This window comes from Ruditapes philippinarum, unplaced genomic scaffold, assembly GCF_026571515.1.
Source record: "Ruditapes philippinarum isolate M1 unplaced genomic scaffold, ASM2657151v2 ctg7448_1_1_1_1, whole genome shotgun sequence".
In the NCBI taxonomy this organism is placed as follows: domain Eukaryota; kingdom Metazoa; phylum Mollusca; class Bivalvia; order Venerida; family Veneridae; genus Ruditapes; species Ruditapes philippinarum.
The window spans coordinates 2,477-19,613 of NW_026867368.1; the positions used below are offsets into that span (position 1 = coordinate 2,477).

Sequence of the window (17,137 nt, forward strand, 5' to 3'; positions counted from 1 at the left end):
TACGTCACGTGTATAATGATTACGTCACATGTCTAAATATAGAACGCCAAACAGTTATTTTATAGCATAATAAAACACACTTTCGGTTCTTCTATGTTCAATAGGGAAAAATGCGGGTCGTGTTAGAATTCGCTATAGACTTCTGATATAAAAAGGCGACATTACAGTCACATGGTAAAATGGGGGCTTCCATTTTCCACCTTTTTGACAAAAGTGATAGAGATATGTTTCTTTTAAACAGAATGAGTAACATTAATATTTTCAAATTGATAACAGTCAATTTCCGTTATAAATCAGGCATAGGCTAAGTAGTAAGTTTGCAGAAGTTGTATGAGAAGATATATGTACGGGACAATACGAGAAGAGCCGACGAGTTCCGGATAGACTAGATATCCATATTTTAGCTACTTGTGACGGAAAGTGCTAACGAGCTGCCACGACAAACAGTTGATACAACATAACACAAAATCTCATATCGCTGTGATTTATTAATTTACTATAGTCAATATGTATAAAATTAATCATAACACTCTTGGAAACACTCTCTGAATAAACAAAACACTAGTGTTATTCGATAAACAGTTAATAAATGAGAATTATGAAGCTGTGTAGCAATTATCGACAATGGCTACTTATTAATCAAAACCTGGTTTATGGAGAAACAATGTAATATGATTGTTACTGATATTTTGTTAATTGCCGGCAGATAAGTTCGCGCGCGTTTGATTTTGCCAAATTGCATGGGAGTAAGTTAATATCTAAATTCAAGCATTAATTGAATGTCTGTGACATCACCCGGATCTGACAAAGTAACTGAAAATTTAAACTTGCCTGTAACATAGGATGAGGAAAAATGGGAGGTCTGACCAAGAGTCGAACCCGGGACCCTCAGAATACCGTTCCGCAGCTCTACTAATAGCATGCTTTATATATTTGAGATTTGACACACTGAATTCTGTTCGGGTTTTCTGAATGTTTTAAAACAATACAATATGTGTTTGTTAATATTCTCAGTAAAATAAGTGTATCTTTCTCATACAACATTTTGGGTGTTTATATTTTTAGCATTTGAGAATGCTTCCCTGGCCAAATTCTATCTAGTTTTCCGTTTCAAGTGAACTTTTCTATATCTGTGATTTATAACCCATCTTTTAGCACATTAGTTTCATTTACCCTTAAAGTTTAGTGAAATTGTTAAATATAGTCTATATCTATTACTATTTATTATAATTTTAAGGCGGCTACGCACACTTTTTAAATTCGTATGCACACCAGTAATTCATCCTTATATTAGTATAAGTTATTTAGCAATAACAATTATTTCAACATTTTAGTTATATATAAACTAAATATTTTTATTTCATTACAATTAAGCCTTGTTATATTTAATTACGAAGATTTTCTTTATAAATGTGTGTAGTTTGACCATTCCTCATACAAGGGCCAACATTTTTCCTCCAGTCTAACTCTCTCTTTATTTCTAAAAATGATTTTCATTTTCTTTGTTATCAAAGTTAGTTTTTTTAATTACAGTCAACAGAAAAAATACTTAATGTATTGAACATATTTCTATTGACAGACACGCATTAAAACTTATCCAAGGAAGTTGATGAAAACGCGCCAGTCCTTGCCTGTTTTCACATCCACTGCTTTCACGATAATCTCAGTACCACTAAACGTCATAGACACGATGACCTTTCTTCCAGGCTGCTCCTCTGGTTCCGGAAGATCAAATTTCATGTTTCCAATAAGCGAACATTCAGTCGTATATCTTGGGTTACATTGTTCTGTGGCAAAAATGTCCAAAGCTACTTTACTTTGGAATTTGTGTTGTGTTACATAAGGCTTTTCAACTTGCGGTTCATTACATTTGACTACTTGTCCTTTTTCAACATGTTTGCTGAAAACTCTACATCGTACACCAGTTGCATATATAACCTTCAAATGTTCAGGGTCAGTTCCTTCTATGAATGGTTCAGTTGATTCAACACCATATGTGTATTTCAAGACTCTTTCCCGTATGGATACCGGACTATGTCCATACACTAAAGCTCCTCTAAGAATGGTCGAAGATGCACCAATTGGTATAACAATATCTTGGCCTGTAAACGCTTCTTTAATTGCATGCTGCAGCATAGGAGACTCGGAATATCCACCTACCATCAAAATTATGTTTACTTTCCTGACATTTTCATCACGAAGTAGACTTCTCACATGATTGATGGTTTTTCTGATGGAATGTTCAAACAGGCTTTTAAAGAGACTTGCAGAAATTTTAATCTTGTCTCCTGAAAACTCAATATCACTTGCATACACTGAAGCTTCAATGGCATCCAATAGCTTTCCTTTAGTGATTCTTTTAAAGGTCTTGCTGAAGGAAAGAGGAAATCTCATATTAACACGAGCATCTTTATCCGGTGCAACAGCTCGCTTTTTCACTTCAAAATCGCGCCAAAGGTCAAGCCAGTCTTCTGTCTCAGTACGTTTAAAGGTATCATAAACCTCGGGTCCAGCCAGATCAATTAACAGGTTTTCATAAGCTTTGTCAACTAGGATACCTCCCCACCCACCACCACTTGCTGATTTGATCTCTTTAACGCTGTTCTCACTGACAACCTCGTGTACCGTTATATCTACCGTTCCGCCTGCAAAAAAAATCAACATCAATACATAGATACAAATTTTAAACAGAAACCGTTTGATTAAGCAACGTTCTGTTAACTGAGTAAGCTACTTTCACAGAATAATCGAACAAGTCGGTTTTTTGGTCCATTATTAATCAGATACATAAATCAAAAGCAATAAGACGGTTAAGGTAAATTTAAGGTTAACGTCAAATCAGACTATCTTGTCACATGTGTTCTTGTGTCCAAGTATAAATAAAATCAAATCTATAAATAAATATCAAAGTTATGACAATCTTAGCTAAATTGTTTGATGATGGTTAAGGTCATTTAATGGTCACTGCCATATTTGAATAACTTAACATGTCGGTTTTGTTCCAAGTAGAACATGTATGAATTAAATCCATAAATAAATAATAAATTTTATTGAAAATTGCAGTAAAATCTGAAGTGTCAATGACAAGTTGAATTAAATCTTCTTTATTCTTATGTTCCAAGGATAATTTTACCCAAGTATGGAGACAATCCGTTCCTTACTTATGTACAAAGTTATTGCTAATAATAAAAAAAACTGTAAAATTACAGTAATTTGATCTTCAAGGTCACGGCCATTTATGAATAAAGGTCAAATTTGGTTTCAATCTCTTATAGACAGTGTCTTTAATATATGGCCATGTTGTAGTGTTGTAAAATAATTTCTGTTTCTAAAATTTGGATTTTGGAGTTACCTTAGTTGTAATTATGTAATTTGTTTTAATAGTTTGCTCATAAGTAGTGGTTTAGATAATTTTATAATTTACTATTAAACTAATAAATCTAAATAGTCGCAAGTCCTGTTTACAAGAATAAAAATCTAATACAATGTAATTCAAGATGGCTGCACTTTAAAACTAAGAATATGTATTAATTAATCTTAATTAATTCTTTAAAAGAAATTACTAAGGCCAATGTTAAAGTTTCTGGACGGCAACGACATCGGCATAGGCAACGGCAACGAGAACGACAACCTGAATGTAGCAATGTAGCAATAGCTCAAAATATTTCTTCGAAACAGACAAGCTAAATATTTTTTGACCAACAAACACTGTATATGAATTAGCATGGTCAGTTTGTTTGCTAACCCAGATCTACTATTATGTTGATTTTCAAAACTTCTCAACAGAAGGCACGCTACCTAAATCCCTACTGATGGCATGTTGAGAACTTCGGAAATCATCATAAAAAAGATGAATTAAGTATTAAAAAATGAACTTCATCATTTTGTCGAAAAAAGAGGCATTTTATGTACAACGATTGTTAAATTAAAGACCGACATCAGTGAGCAACGTTCTTAGATTTGATTCTTTTAAACAAAAGTTGTCATAAAGCCATGCACAGCCATTCAATAAAATATAAGTAACAACGAATATTGGAGACAATATGCAGGAGGACTGTAATGCAGTGCATGTACAGCGTCATATATTAACATTTAGTTTAATTATGTACTTGCTCAAAGGTAAATATAGTTCGAAGTTTCTATAAGTATTTGAATCACTATCGATTCTACTTACTAATAAGTAATTGTATCATAATATGATACATATTATGTTAAAACATTGCAATTGACTCCAGAGAGGCTCGGACCCATGATCTCTGTGTTGAGACTCGAGAACCAGTAGACCACCTCTGAACTATATTGACATGTAGTTAAACTGAAAACATTTATGAAAGGACAAATAAATGCGCCTTTGTAAAATTTTGCGGGTTGTAAACATAGTTTACATACCGTTTAAAACATGTTTGTAACTTTTGTATATAAATGTTCAAACATTAGAATTACAAGAAATTTAACAAAATTAAAACCCAACTAAAAAATCACAGTCCTATATAGAGACAAATGTGATCAAATAAAAAACATGTACCTCCTGCATCGAGAACCATGTATCTGGTACCGACAGGCATCTTCGCTATTGACAGGTTTCCGCCAGATATCGCTGTATCCACCGATAAATGGCGGCAAAATATCGATGCTGCTTCTGGCTCCAGTGCAATTGTCAACTTGTTTGTTAAAAGTCCAGCCTGGAAACAAAACAAAAAATAATATTCATACATCAACATTTTATTTTTGAATATATAATTGACGAAAATATATGTTGAGAGAAAATAAACACTTGCATAATCATAAATTTATTAAAGTAAACCGTACGGTGAGTCGGTGACTAGAACACACACACACACACACACACACACGCGCGCGCGCGCGCACACACACACACACATACACACATTTAAATAAATGAGCTTAAACTTCTACACGATAAAGAGAAAACGAATATAACCTGCACCGCGGCCTCTCTCATAAATTGTTTGGCAGCATCTGTCCATATTGCCGGAACAGTAAGTACCCAGTGGACATCATCTTTCTTAAAAGCAGATGTAAGTTTATCTTTTACACTCTTCCTCATATCTCCTACCAGATATTCGATTGCCATGACAAATACATTTAACGCTATCATCGACTTTCCCATCTCATCTTCTATTGTCATGCCGCGGTCCAGTTTCTGTAGTTTAAAGTCATTCTTTTTAAAATACCAATCGATAATTCTTAAACCATATGTTCATTAGTGCATGTATATTTGTTATCTATGTACACTATTTTAAGAAGATAAACAAATGATGTCTATTCCTTTTCCTGACATTTGTAAATCTAAATTCTGATTATGATACACAAAAGATAGAATCACATTAGAACAGTCAATCAACAGTTAGAAGTACCTACCTCACCAAGCTTTTTATTAAGTGCCATTTTAAATCTTCTGAAGTAATAATACTCTTCGTGCATTTCATTGTCTGCAAGTTCCCTGTATTTGTTTTCAGCATCATATCCAAACGCTTCAAGGGTCTTTCCATCTGACTTTATCAACAAACACGTCGGTGCTTTTTCTGTAACTAGAGTTCCACTAGAGTGCCATTGCTTGACAGACGCTTTAGTAGGATCCGCCTGAAAATCATGCAGGAAGGAGAAAGCCCAGCCAGAATAAGTTGTACCAAGATCTATCGACCCGACGAGCAAGTCCCTTGTAGCCTAAAGAAAACAAGGGAAAATGGTTATAGTATTATATTATGTTGAAATATGGTCTATTGTTAAGATATCGTTCGCCGTAAAACTAATATATAAATTAGCTAAATTAGATATAGAAATCATTTTTAAAAACCTTAATAGGAAAATAGAATCTCCGACCCGAAGAAGGGGTGCATTGGTCTAGTGGATAAGGTGTCTGCCTCTTAACCCTGGGATCATGGGTTCGAACCCTAATCGGGTGATGACCATATGTCTCTTCATATGACACCAGTACTGGTTGGTTGCAAACATTTGTTTCGCAATGTAGCTGAAATAAATATGTTTAAACCAATCACGAGGAAACAGAAAATAAAGCAATAATTTAAACAAGAAAATATAAACGTTGCTAACATGAACATCAATGTTATTGGTACAATATTATTTTACGTATTTTAAGTCAGAAAAAAGTCAAAATATTCATCAAACATAACATTAGATGTTTAGTTTGTAAGAAAATACATACCATGTCAAATGACATTATTCGCACTTTCTCTTTCAATAAACCAGGAAGATAATTGTCATAATCGTTTTCCATAAATTTACGCTATAAAATCTTGGTGTACAGCCAATATTACATTAAATCTTTGAATGTCATAAATCCAACACTCGGGTAGAAATTGTAAATAAGATTTGCCGATTTAGTTCCATTTTAAGAAATGTTTTAAAATCTACGTGCCATTATAACTACCATGTATCACTTTGTAAATAGCAACTGATAAGTCAGATAATTAATCAAACAATAGAATTGTGACATAGTTTGTACAATAGAAAATACATACCATGACAAACGGTCCTTTTATATTTGCAGTTTCTCTTCTCAAACTCACTTTAAATCAACCAGGAAGGTAAATATCATATTCGATTTCCATGAATTTACGTGTTAAAATTGGTTGTTTTTATTATATATTGGTGCACAGCCATTACGTTTTACATTATCATTTTGAAGGTAACAAATATCAGGTAGCGTTTGTAGATGATAACACTTGCCGATTTAAATAAATAGCAAACTGATTAAATATTAGAAATATATCAAACAAAGTTCTTTGCTACTTTAATTTTACCTTGTGATTTAAAGTTTACACGTCAAGTCTACAAAATTCCATGTCTTTCCGATAATGGGTAAATATACTCCGCCTTAACAGCGTTGCGAATATCGTGATACTTCGCAAGAGAACCTACGATTAGTTTGCGATGAACAACACTGTTTTGGCAGTCCAGTCGAGTTCAATGTCACTTCGGGAAGAAGCAACAGCGTATAAAGTCAGCCAATCGGCTTGGTTTGACAAAGTCAGTAATAGAACTTCGTTGGCTCCAACATCGAGAACTATTCTTACTGCAGCTAAGGAACAAAAATGTGTTGAGTTGACAAAACACATTGGTCGTATTGGCTTTGGACTAACCAAAAAAAAATTGCTGGGCATGGTTAAATAGATAATGGATGATGATGGTCGCAAAACCTCTATACCGAAAACAGACAAAAACAAAGATTGGTGGTAGGCATTTATTAAGCGACATCCCGAAATTACTGAGTACACGCCACAGCAACTTGGAAAGGACCGTTATTACTCTATCAAAGGTTCAGAAGTGGTTTAAAGATACTGTAACACAATTTTCTATGGTTTTGTATCATAAATATGATACTCAAATGAAAATTTATCAATTTTGTAAGTTCCAAAAAGCATTATTTATAAAGATATTACAGAATTTAACATTTCATGTAAATAAAGGGAGGAAATCAAGTCAAATTGTTCAATAAGAAATGAAAGCATATATGTAATGATTACATATAATATGTACAATTATTTGCATTACATATTTTAGATATTCTTCGATGTTTGAAAATTGTCTTCAAATCGCCACCCGGGTCTGTAAATACTATGCAGACCTATTCCTCGTACGGTAACTATTACATATATCCAAGATATATTTATTAAACACTCAATACATCAATGGTGTCATGTAGCAACTGCATCGATGCATACATTTGCATACATCGGCGATTCAGTTACGGGTGACAGGTTAGTATGATTGTATTGTTAGTAAATAGTTAACATGAAATGTAAGGTGGATAACGGGATTTGAGATCATGGAGTAAGATGGATTGTAATTAATGAAATGGACTGTATATAAAAACGACACATCATATAATTTTAATTGTTTTATTGATAAGTTTCAATAATGGTGGCACAGCTCCCGAAGATTAATAACAAATCACAAAGACACTTACTATATAATAAGAACTCTTTGACACTTCGACTTTATAAATCGTGATATAATGTTATATAAGTTACTTCTGAACGGAGTTGACGGAAAAGTGTATACCTCTATCTAAAGCATATACAGTTATTCACTCTCTTGTGTTCGTATAAATGGAAAAATATAGACTGGCTTAACTGTTTCACGGGCGTGAAACAGGGAGATAACTTGTCCACGACAATCTTCTCGATCTTTATCAATGACCTGGTGACACAGATAAACGACCTTGACATTGGCTTTGATGTCGGTGATAAAAAAGTGTCAGCTTTATTATATGCGGACGATATCGCCCTTTTTGCAAGATCTGAAAATGACCTACAACTCCTATTAAACGTGGTGACTCAGTGCCGTCAGTGGTGCAGAAAATGGAGAGTCTTAATCAATACTGATAAATCAAAATCAAGAACCTTTGAAAGAAACTATGACTTTACTATCGAATATAGTGTTTTAGAAAAAGTTAAAACTTATAAATACTTAGGAGTAACATTTCATTGTTATAAGGACTTTTCCGTTAATTCACAGACGTTGGCTAAAAGGTGTGGGCGTGCACTGGGAAAAATAATATCAAAAATACACGGAATTAAAGACTTTGGATTTCAAACGTTTGAAAAAATGTATAATGCATGCGCTATGCCTGTCATAGGGTATAGGGTAGTAATCGTTAATAAATAAAATATGAATAAATACTGGTTGTTGTTTTCAATCTTTAATCCTTAAACACAAATTTGGTCTCATATTATGTTCTCTACGCCAGTAAATCAATAACTTAAAGTCCCGTTATCCCATTATTATATTCCTATAGTAACATGTACTAACCGTTTAAAGTGTTTATACAAAGTGATATTTACGGGTACGGTAATGCATCATTGCATTCCGTCACTGTTCTCACTTTGTGTAGACGCATTTATATATTATATATAATAAATTATCTGTGATAATGTTATATTGTTTTCAGGTTAGTGATGTTATATCTTCCTAGTTTTTCATATGGTTCAGTTGTAATTGTTTTCTAAAATGTTGTTATTAATAAAATGGTAATTAATCTTTGGAAATAAGTAGAATACAATACCCTAAATATTTATAGACCTGTACTGTATACATGTATGTCTTTTGTTGTTATTTGTTTACATGTTTTATGTTTAGGACGGTAATGCATCATTGCATTCCGTCACTGTTCTCACTTTGTGTAGACGCATTTATAGATAAATTATCTATGATAATATTATATTGTTTTCAGTTTCTTATGCCAATTAGAATCCATGAAGCTACCAAATATTTGAACGAAGGGCATGAGCTAGCTTATGACCGGCAGCGCAGCCCTACGTCATGCACATACTAGATTATTCGGCTGCAGTATGGGAATTTAAACACAGTTATGTGATCGAAAGTGTTCAGAATAGAGCAGTACGTTACTTTCTCGGAGTACATAGATTCGCCCCAATACATGCAATAACTGGAGATACCGCATGGTTACCTTGTGAAAAAAGGCGTTGGATCTGTATAATCCGTTATTGGAATAGACTTTTATCAATGAATGATAGTAGACTAACTAAACAAGCTTTTTACATGGATTATGAAAACTGTACAAATAAGTGGTGTAGTGATTTTAAAGAACTGTTAAACAAACTAGAATTGAGTGAATACTTTGACAAAAAACGCCTATTTACCTGGACATATGTAAATCAAAAATAGAATAATACTATTCTAATCTATTGGCACAACAACTTTTACTGTTAGAAAATTACGAACATATGTTACATTTAAAACAACCTTTACGCAAGAAAAATATGTGCAATTAAATCTTGATAGAAATGAACGTTCACTGGTCGCGCAAATTCGCATAGGTATACTTCCATTAAGGATTGAGACAGGTCGATATGTTGGCGAAGAACTAGAGCGTAGAATATGTACATTGTGCGATATGAACACTGTTGAGGATGAAAAACATTTCCTACTTGAATGTAAATTATATGATGAAATTAGACTCTTTATTTTGCAACCAATGGTTGGATAGTCAGTTTACCTCGTTAAATACCACTGATAAATTAAGGACATTGCTTAACCTACAATCACGCAAAGTTGTTAAATATCTAGTGAAAGCTTATCATAAAAGAAGGACTTATATTTATAATAAGTAGTTCACACAATCCTTAAAATTAATGCATGTATTAGAAGGTATTGATTCAGAGATTGTGTTTCATCATTCACGTACTAAAGCTCTCTGTATTATCAACCTGTAAAAATATATATCTCACTTCAAGACGTGTATATAATTGTATAAATGTGATATGTGACATATAGGCACATTGGGCCGGTTGTTCTGATAATTCTCCTCATTATTGTATTGTTTACAACACATGTCACTTTAATAAACAATTTACTTACTCATTTACTTATAACAACACTGAAGTTAAAAATATAAAATATATGACTGAAGTGAAGTACGGGAGTTTTACACTAAAAAGCAAGCTTAAGAGAGGATTGTCTACAACTTTTGAGCACATTTCGAAAAGTGGTTCACATATAAACAAAAATAAAAGGATCGTATCAATTGGATTCTCATATGCAATATTTCTTGACAAAAAATGTTGGTAGGTTTTTAAGTGATTTAGTATGAACATTATATGATGAACAATAATATTTTGTTCTAGAATATTTTATTTTCTGCTATATATAGATATGTAATGTTTGATCATGTATATCACACTTTACAAAACCAGTTATATATAATTCTGGCGTGGTTTGTTGTCATGTATAATACTAAAAAATATCAACATGATAATTTTATATAACATGCTTTTCATTACCATTATGGACTAATTCACTTTATAATTCTTAATATAATTTCCAATGCACATGCTAGTTATTCGATTTCCAACATAACTGCATTTTAGACACCTGTTTGCTAATCCCTTGTGGTTTTTACTGTAATTTACATCCTATTTTCACCATATGTGATTACTCCCGTGGTGTCGTCTGCTGTTTACGATTATCGTCTGCGTCACTAAAAATCTATCTATCGAAATGCAACACAAATCTATTTTGGAACCCCTGAACTTGATCTTCTGTTACTCAGTCCAACGGACGTATACCATGCCAGAAATATTTCCAGAAAATATTTAAAAAAATCTATCTATAAATAAAGACTGAATGGGCAAAAGTGTAAATATATATTTCTAGTACTGTTGACCTTGACTTAATTGCCCCTACCCTAACCGACTTCTAAATTTATGTTCCTATCAAACATAAAAGACATATGTCAATAGAAAAAGGTTACACCTGTTAACGTGTAAAAATCACTTTAAGGATTGTAGACCTTGATTCAACTGACCCCTTACTCAATCCAAAGGAAGAAGATTACGCAATTTATCATCTTACCAAATATGATAAACATCATAAAGGCTGGGTCAGCAAAGTGTAGAAATCTATTATTTACACCGTCTGACCCCTAACGTAATCCAAAGGAAGACAAGAAAAGCATTGATGCAAAGCATCAAAGGGCGTCCAAGCAAGAAATGCAGCAAGTGAAGATGAACTAGTACACATATGATGACAAGATATTCTTATAAACTACCAGAAATGTATATCACTTATAAATGAGCGGACGAAAGACATTGTTCATCATGAACTTTGATTGGCATGCTAGAGATTAGAATTTTACTTGTAATTTCTTTATGATCGTGGTTATTAATAGCAACGGATATACATGTATGCAATAATTTATAATCCATATGTGTAACGCATGATCGACACGTACCACAACTTTGTAATTGTCTCTTATTATGTTATCGCTATTAGCGAAGACCCCCTCTTAAGTTAGTAAAAATATGACACTGGTTATATTACCATGTTGATCATGTTGAGCATAATTGTTTATTATACAATAATTGTAATATCTATTAATTTTAATTAAAAAAAATACAAATTTTATGAATATTGTTTTCTTTTCTTTTTTGTGTTTTATGTGCTATTTTAATACTGAGTTTTTACTATAGTAACTCTTTTTTTTTATTAAAATTGTAAAATAAAAAGTAACTCTTTTTTTATTAAAATTGTAAAATAAATTTTAAGAATTCAATTGTCATATTGACCGACGATTATAAGTCAAAGCTTAACTGGAAAAAGTCAGTAAATTATGGTTTATCTTTCAATATATAATATTGTTTATTCTTAAACCATGTACATGTACATTTGTATTTTTCATTATCACTTTTTAAATTATCAATTAATTGAATAATTCATAAAATCTAATTTGTAACTTTGAATAATTCCTCGGAATCTTTACTAAACACGGATAACAAATTAAATAAAATGTTTTAAAGTTGATAATGTCATTTTAATACCATAAAAATGTACCTTTTTCTCAATTATTGTACATATCACGGATTTATATTATATATAAATCCGGATTTATATTACATATAAATCCGTGTACATATTTATTGTTTTTATCTCATATAGATAAAATGAAACATGCTATTGTTGTTTTGTTTTTTCTAATTGTAACAATATCAAACATATACTCCAAAACCGGGAGAGACCGGACAATAAACGTGTGGTACTATTCGCCGGTCACTAGTAAATCCCGGTCAATATAGACCGGGAGAGACCGGTAATTACCGATAGGAGTGATAAATAGATATATCTATAAATAGATTTTTGGAATATTTAGGTCATCAACTGATCATTCTAGGATACATGTACAACAATGACATACCATGATAACCCACTTTGTACTACAAAATGATAAATAAAAAACCCCGAAGAGCGCGATTTATTGACGGAAAAGATTATTTCATTTGAAAATGTTTGCATTGCGAAATTTTCCAGTTCGCTATTCATTGTAACATATCGCGACATTTCATTCTTAATTAATAAAATCAAGCACCCTCATACCGATCGGACTGATCGGCTTTTATTATGACCGACTTAAAGGCTCGAGAAGTTGCTGTCGCCCTTTCACAAAATCTGATTTCATTCCATAAGGGCGCCGCGCTTCGGCGCGGACGCCAATAACCATGCAATATGAAAGACATCTGTTAATAAATTAAGGCTGTATGGTTAAAAGTGTAAAAATCTTTTATAAGCACGTTGATAGAATGCTTCTCAATATATGTCCCTACAAAATATAAAAGACATCTGCCAATAAAAATAGGCTACACCTGTAAAAGTGTAAAAAGCTGTTTTTGGCATCTGCGACCTTGACCTTCAAAAAAGTGACCAATAACCAAATCCGGAGAAAGAGGACCTCAATAGGCATGTTCGTATTAAGCATGAAAGACATAAATTTAAAAAATATGGTTATATGAGCAAAACTTTATAAATTCATTTTTTACATCAGTGACCTTGACCTTGAACCTAGTGAACCCTTACTCAACAAAATGTAAGAGAACCATTTAAGGTATCCACCTAATCCCGAATATGGAAGAAATCATTAAATAAATGAAGTTGTTAATTAAAGAATAATCCAACTTGTCGGAATAGGTTTACCATTCAAGGTCTTATATTCCAAGTGATAAAAAAGGAAATAACAAGGGGGGTGAATAATGGCACAGTTAATCAACTTGGCAATACCATGTACTTTGTATTGATAAGTAAGTGTGGAAATTATGAAGCCAGTAGTACATGTATAGATAAAACCTAAGACGTCTCAAACTTGCCGGTTTAGGGTAACTTTATCCATTTTATAAGTGTTGACAAGGATAAAAACTTGCCCATAGCATGTATTTTATATTGATTAATTAGTGTGTTAATTATGTAGCCATTGGTACAGGTAGAAAAATCCAACTTGCCGGTTTAGGTTAACCGACGGTTCAATTAATATATGCACGGAATCAACAAACAAACTCAAAAAAAGCACAAAACAAATATCAAAATTTCATGTACAAAAACAGTCTGAGAATACTATATATACAGAATAATGCTACAAGTAATTGTTTCTGACTGTCTATTCGAGTACCTACATACTAATCTTCTTTCTGTCGAGTCATATTTGTTCATGTGATACATGCAGTAAATATAACGAAATATAACAGACGAAGCAAATACATTTACAATGTCGAACCTGAATGCGTTGCTAATGCTATAGATAGCTCTTTATGTTAAAGGATAGAAAAAAACAATATATTATAAATTCAAGATGCTGTACTTTCTCCCGACGAGTCACCTCGAAAGGTAAATATGATCAAACATTCCATGGATCTTTACACATAAAACAAATTGTTATTATGGTAAAAAATTAACAAAAAGAAGTACAGAGTGATAAAAGTATGATTTTAACAATGTCCATGAACAGGGTCAGTCAAACCGAACCTGCAACATATTCAATTATGCGTTTTGGACATTCTTTAGGGATTTTATTTCACTCAATTTTATATCACTTATTAATATGTTTTTCTAACAGTCTTGAAACATATTCTATTAACACTAACATATCTGCACAATCAAATTGGGCGTCAAATGTCAAAACAAATGTTCCCAAACATGGACGGATTTTTCAAAAAAGAAAAACGATATATTGAGTTACAATGTGATATACGTATTTTGCTAAGATCCACGACATTAAAAACACAATGCTGAATGCTTTTTACTGTTTGCTTACAACACACTTGAAATTGGAATATACTTATATACTGAACTACATATGATTTATAATCACCTGTCAGAAACGTTACATTTTAGATAACCAATGAAAAAATCTTTGCTTTAAACCTGTCTTTAGATACAAGAATAATAAAAGTCGCAATAGAAATTGATGCTGTGTATAACATCATCAGAAACTTTAACATGAACTTCATCCTTATATTCGATTCTGATATATATATATATATATATATATATATATATATATATATATATATATATATATATATATATATATATATATATATATATATATATATATATATATATATATATTATTTCCTCAAAGTCTTATCCATTTTCTGGATTCCTGTTATAAGTTGATTTCCTTCCTTTATACATGTATTTATCTAGGTATGTTGATTTACAAGTACATTTAAGTTTCATTGATAATATCATCTACATGGGAAAGTACACAGAATTGGTGATAGTAAGATCATTTGTTTGCAATTCCATCCTCTAACAGGAGTTTATGTTTCTTTTTCTATCCAAAAAAGTTTATGTAAGCATTCGTATCCATTCCAGTTTTCTCATCAACTGCTTTAACGATAATTTCCGTACCACTGAACGTCATAGAAACAAAAACCGCTCTTCCAATCTGTTCCTCTGGTTCCGGATAGTTAAGACTAAGTTCGCCAATTTGAAAGCATTCACTCCCGTATCTGGTGTTAGGCAACTCTGTAGCAAAGATTTCAAAAGTCATGCGTTTTTGGAAAGTTTTATTTGAAGTATATCTTTTTTTAACTTGGGGCTCATTACATTTGACTGACTGACCTTTCTGAACATGTCTGCTAAAAGCTTTACACTCTATACCCTTGTCAGTCGTAACTTTTAAGTGTTCAGGGTCAACACCTTCCTTGAACTGTAATCGACACCCAACACCGTAGGTATACTTCAAGACTCGCTCTTTTATAGATATTGGACTATGTCCATAAACAAGAGCTCCTCTCAGAACGGTGGAAGAAGCACCGATTGGTATCACAACATTTATGTCGGAGAACTCGTTTCTTATTGACTGTTGAAGCACGGAAGACTCTGACTAAATGCCTACCATCAATATTGTTTTTATCTTTCTTAACTTTTCTTCTCGAAGTAGAGTTGACACATGACTAATGGCTTTTTTAATAGAACATTCTCATGAACAGACTGGCGGAAAATTTGATTTTGTCTTCACCAAACTGAATGTCATCAGCGTATTTGGAAGCTTCAATGGCATCCAGCAGTTTCCCTTCAGTGCATTTTTCAAAGGTTCGTCCGAACGATATTGGGAATTTCATATTAATGCGAGAATTTTTATCCGGTGCAACTAATCGCTTCTTTACTTTAAAATCACGCCAAAGGTCAGGTCAGTCTTCCGTTTCCGTTCGTTTAAATGTATCATAAACGTCGGGCCCAGCTAGATAAATTAGCAGGTTTTCAAAGGCTTTGTCAACAAGTATACCTCCCCATCCACTACCACTTGCCGACTGGATCTCTTTAACGCTGTTCTCACTGACAACCTCGTGTACCGTTATATCTAATGCTCCACCTGAAAGAAACGTCGATACGTTAAAAGGAAACTTAAAAACAGAACAATAAATGGTTAAATTAAATATCTTCAACAAGTAATATATCTTGTAAGTCAATTTTTTATGGTTTTATATCATAAATATAATGCTCAAATGAAGATTTATCAATATTGTAAGTTCCAAAAAGCATTTTTTGAAAAGAAATTACCGAATTTACATTCTGCCAAGCGAAAGATCGAGAATTAACAAGTTTAACTGGCTTGGGGGCGGGGCGAAAACACGAATGGCAAAAATCAACCACCATAGATTTATGCTATTGTATAAATAGTAAGCGATACTATTTCAAGACTACATAAAAGTAATAAAAGCACACCAATAATATATATCAGTAATGTGATAATAAGTCACTATCGGCTTCAGACTATGTCCTTGTTGAAAATTTATATCGTTGTCTTATACTCAGTGAAAATTGCATGACGTTTTGTTATCACCACTTGGCGCTTCAAAATTAACCCTTTAAGAGCATTGCTGGTGACATGTCCGGGATCCGTACTCGACAACGAGAGCTGCTTTTTGTGTATTTACGGCAGAAGGGTTCTCATTAAACCTTTTGGAATGCCCAGGTATTTTCCGATTTTTTTTGTAAATTTTTAAGCGAAATGCATACATTTTTATAAAACGTTTGAAAAACGTGTCGTATTATAATTTCTCACCTGGCGGGTCGGCGGCGTCCAATTTTTGTCCGGAGCATATCTCCTACAACATTGAGGAATTTTAATAAAACCTCATAGAAATGTTTATCACTATGAGAAGCAGTGTCATATGCATAAGCCAGGTCTCTAGGTCAAAGGTCAAGGTCAAAATTAGAGGTCATTGAAAAACACTTGTCCGGAGCAAAACTTCTATATGCATAAAGGGATTTCAATATGTACTTGGTACAAATGTTCACAACGGTCAGGCGGAGTGTTGCGTGGCCAAGGTCCACATAGGAGTCAAAGTTCAGATAA

At 32.8% G+C, this 17,137-nt stretch overlaps 1 protein-coding gene across 3 annotated transcripts in view; it reads right to left on the bottom strand.

The window, feature by feature from the left end:
* Window positions 1–481: 481 nt before the first annotated feature.
* Window positions 482–17,137, bottom strand: part of LOC132735831 (heat shock 70 kDa protein 12A-like) — a 40,283-nt gene continuing 23,627 nt past the window's right edge. The window contains exons 1-5 of one of the 3 annotated variants that reach the window (XM_060722838.1): window positions 6,504–6,760; window positions 5,383–5,688; window positions 4,943–5,164; window positions 4,526–4,682; window positions 486–2,645 (exon numbers count right to left, since the gene is read on the bottom strand). In XM_060722838.1, coding sequence (XP_060578821.1) covers window positions 1,594–2,645; window positions 4,526–4,682; window positions 4,943–5,164; window positions 5,383–5,688; window positions 6,504–6,506 — 1,740 coding nt within the window. In that variant the 5' untranslated portion in view covers window positions 6,507–6,760 and the 3' untranslated portion in view covers window positions 486–1,593. Of the gene's footprint in view, window positions 2,646–4,525; window positions 4,683–4,942; window positions 5,165–5,382; window positions 5,689–6,187; window positions 6,440–6,503; window positions 6,761–17,137 lie in introns of those variants that run through there. The other 2 variants (XM_060722836.1, XM_060722837.1) reach the window with 2 other exon arrangements.